General features: G+C 43.2%; 1 protein-coding gene across 1 annotated transcript; it reads left to right on the top strand.

The window, feature by feature from the left end:
- Positions 1–1,599, top strand: LOC123163853 (uncharacterized). Its single transcript, XM_044581243.1, has 4 exons — positions 1–136; positions 240–349; positions 427–514; positions 606–1,599. The coding sequence occupies exons 2-4, from the start codon at positions 297–299 to the stop codon at positions 942–944; spliced, it is 480 nt and encodes a 159-aa protein (XP_044437178.1). The 5' UTR covers positions 1–136; positions 240–296; the 3' UTR covers positions 945–1,599.
- The last annotated feature ends 1,491 nt before the right edge of the window (positions 1,600–3,090 follow it).

Below are 3,090 nucleotides of genomic sequence, written 5' to 3'. Positions count from 1 at the left end.
GACGCATCGTGCGTCGTAATAGACAACTCTAGGTATTTCTCTCTCCCGCGGCGGCTGTGGAACCCTAGGTCGAACGCCCGCGACCCTGTGCTCTTCAGCGGCGACGGCGTCCATCGGCACGCGCCAGCCCATGCAAGTACTGATATTCCCAGCTGACATGATCTTGGCGTTCATCAGCAGCCGTCGGCCCATGCATGAATGTACGTAATTGTTTTGATCTCTGTATCCTTCCTCTGCAGACTGCAGGTCCACACTCTAAGGAGAGATCTTATACGCTAGATCAGCTAGTCGCTTGAATGAACAACCTCATTAGTAGCAATCAGCAACACTACGACACCACTAGTTCCAGGTAAAATCCAGTCCTTCCGTATGTTAAAGCATGTGTCATTGCCATGTGTGAACTTGATCCTGTAGGTGTGCTTGCAGTCACATGGAGCCAACCAGTTACTTGCAAATGCATATGAATGAAGAAGAGTTTGGCACACCCAGAAAGAATGCAGCCATACCCCTAGCTGTAAGTTTGATTACTTTGTACTACCTTACAACTAATCCTTTATTGATCTATGTGTGAATGTGGCGGTCACAATTTATTCTTGATGTTGCAGTTTTTGTCTTTTACACCTGAATGTGATGAGAACTTGAAGCCTAAAGTAGGTATGGCATTTGAAGGACTCGAGGCAGTGGAGAAGTTCTACAAGGCATATGCACATAATGCGGGTTTTGGAGTTCGTATCGGACAACAGAAGAAGACTGAGAATAAGGTGGTCCGAACTAAGCGCTTTATGAGTAATAGGGAAGGATTCAAGTCGAAAGATAGTAAGGAGGTCGATGACCCCTCGAGGAAAAAGCGTAAGCAGGCCAACACACGATATGATTGTGATGCACACATCTTTGTTAGACTTTCTGGGAAGAACAACCTACAAAAAATAAGGCATAACTATTGATTCCTTATTGTTAAAAAATAATATGACTAACAAAAATAAATTCTTTGCAGGGAGAGTGTTTTTGATGAACAAGGGAATTTACTAGAAGAAAAACCCACTGATGCATTGGACGCGGCCACAAGAGAGAAGATTTCAACTATACGTAATAAGATGGAAGATATGATTCAGAAGGCGAAGCACTCAGATGTAGGCATGGACTTCTTAACATCAAGTGTGTTGAACATTGAGGCCCCTCTAGACCAAATGGTTCCTGCAACTACCAAAAGCACAAGGCAAGAGGAATACGAGGCTTTTATTGGTTGCAATATTCCTACTGAAGTTCATATACATCCGCCCACTGATGTTCATACGGTGGGGAGATGCAAAAGAATAAAGAGCGGAAAGGAGACCAAGGAGGATAGTCGAAAAAAGAAGGACAAAGAAGTAAAGGCAAGGGTAGCACGATTGTGCAAGACATGCAAGCAAATAGTATTTCATGATAGTCGCAATTGTCCAAGCAAAGGGAAAAAGAGCCTGATTGTGGAAGATATGCAACTAAATGGTGCTTGCTGATGCCAAATTTTGCGATGCAAAGAATGATTTTATATATGTTATGATTTAGCCTTTGATGTACAGGAGCCATGTAATGGACGGGAATTTTTTTTGCGGGGTAATGGACGGGGATTTGCACTATGTTAAATCAAATTTGACTCGATTTATAAAAAATTTATGATTATCAAATTACTACATTATATGAACATCAGTCGGCCGATGATTGTCAAATTTTCATCATGTTAAATAAATTCTTTGCTCAGACCTGCATCATACCGGAGCAGAAAATACAGTTTGTCAATATACTTGTTATACATGATCAATCAAGAACTATAGTAAATGTTCAGGAAACTTTGGATATGGACTTGTTTTTATAGCCTTTTTTATCTTAAAACTGATTACGGCCATTCTAGGCCACTTCTGGTAATTCAGAAGATTTTCTGAATAAGTCACTGATTTTGTTCAACACATATGGAGCTTAGTCACTGAACTTTGTGAATGTCCAGGATATTTTGGATAGTGACTTGCTGCTTATAGCTTAGATATCAAAACTGGACAAAGCCATCCCAACCCTCTTCTGCAACTCAAAATCTTTGCTGAACAATATATGGTTTGACCACATGACTGATAAGATCACTGATTTTTTTAATACTTCAGTTCGTAACTGAACTAGTCACTGAATTCTGTGGCAACAGCATACATGAGTTTTGAACAAGGGAAAAGCTCAACGAAAGCCTCTGATCTGAACAAGCTTGGTAAGGCATATCACGTATTGGTAAGGAATTTAGAAAAGATTAGAAACACATACAAGCAGCTCACACGATGCCATTCATTTAGGTGCAAATACTGATACAGTTTACTCATATGAGCATAGCACCGGTACATTTTGTACAGGCTACAGGTTACAACTACAACTTCCTATGGACGAGAGGCTGCAGCTTCCTATGTAATAGGAATCATCGCCCGCGGGGGAGGCCATCCAGGGCGGCGTTGGCGCCTCATCGTTCCGCATCATCACCGCAGTAGAAGGTCGTCGGTTGTCATGGCTTCGCTGTCGAGACGGCCGGCCGGCCGGCCGGGTCTAAGTGACCGTCGAGCTGTTGTTGTCACTACTTGATTGCCGCCGCTAGAGAAGTTCGAGGGAATCATTCGTGCGTTGCCGTGGTATCTAGCCTTCGGATTGAGATTCGATTTAGGGGCCGATGCGAGAGATCTGGCAAGGAAGGATTTGGGTCAGGAGTCGCACGACGCACAACTTGGAGCTTTGGGTTGGGGATGATGGATCAGAGCATTAGGGGGCTTTCTGCGAACGAAAATATTTCTTAAGTTAGAAAGCGGGCGGGTGAGTGCAAAAATCCACTTCACTGCACCTGGGGCGAAGGATTTAGATCGGGGGGCTGAGAAAGAGATGGATGTAGGGATACAGGAACAGAGCGGATTCACAGGATATGTTGCCTAAGACGAAATTACAACTGATGAGTTCTACAGGAAACAGTAAACAAGAACAAGGACGTTAGGTTGCTGTTTCTCCCTTAAACAGCATGAAACTGTCCGAAGAGACCATCAGATAGACCACCGGTTGCCTAAAGGGTCTATTAGACACCATAAAATTCCA

Source organism: Triticum aestivum, chromosome 1D, assembly GCF_018294505.1.
Source record: "Triticum aestivum cultivar Chinese Spring chromosome 1D, IWGSC CS RefSeq v2.1, whole genome shotgun sequence".
Classification (NCBI taxonomy): Eukaryota; Viridiplantae; Streptophyta; class Magnoliopsida; order Poales; family Poaceae; genus Triticum; species Triticum aestivum.
The sequence above is the reverse complement of the archived record's forward strand: the minus strand, read 5'-3'. Positions and strand labels throughout refer to the sequence as shown.

What these genes read in the sequence shown, in the direction of transcription:
- LOC123163853 (XM_044581243.1), top strand. Translation starts at nt 297, where the DNA reads ATGAACAACCTCATTAGTAGCAATCAGCAACACTACGACACCACTAGT. An exon ending in TACGACACCACTAGTTCCAG is followed by an intron (nt 350 to 426) that starts GTAAAATCCAGT and finishes GTGTGCTTGCAG; the next exon opens with TCACATGGAGCCAACCAGTT. An exon ending in ATGCAGCCATACCCCTAGCT is followed by an intron (nt 515 to 605) that starts GTAAGTTTGATT and finishes TTGATGTTGCAG; the next exon opens with TTTTTGTCTTTTACACCTGA.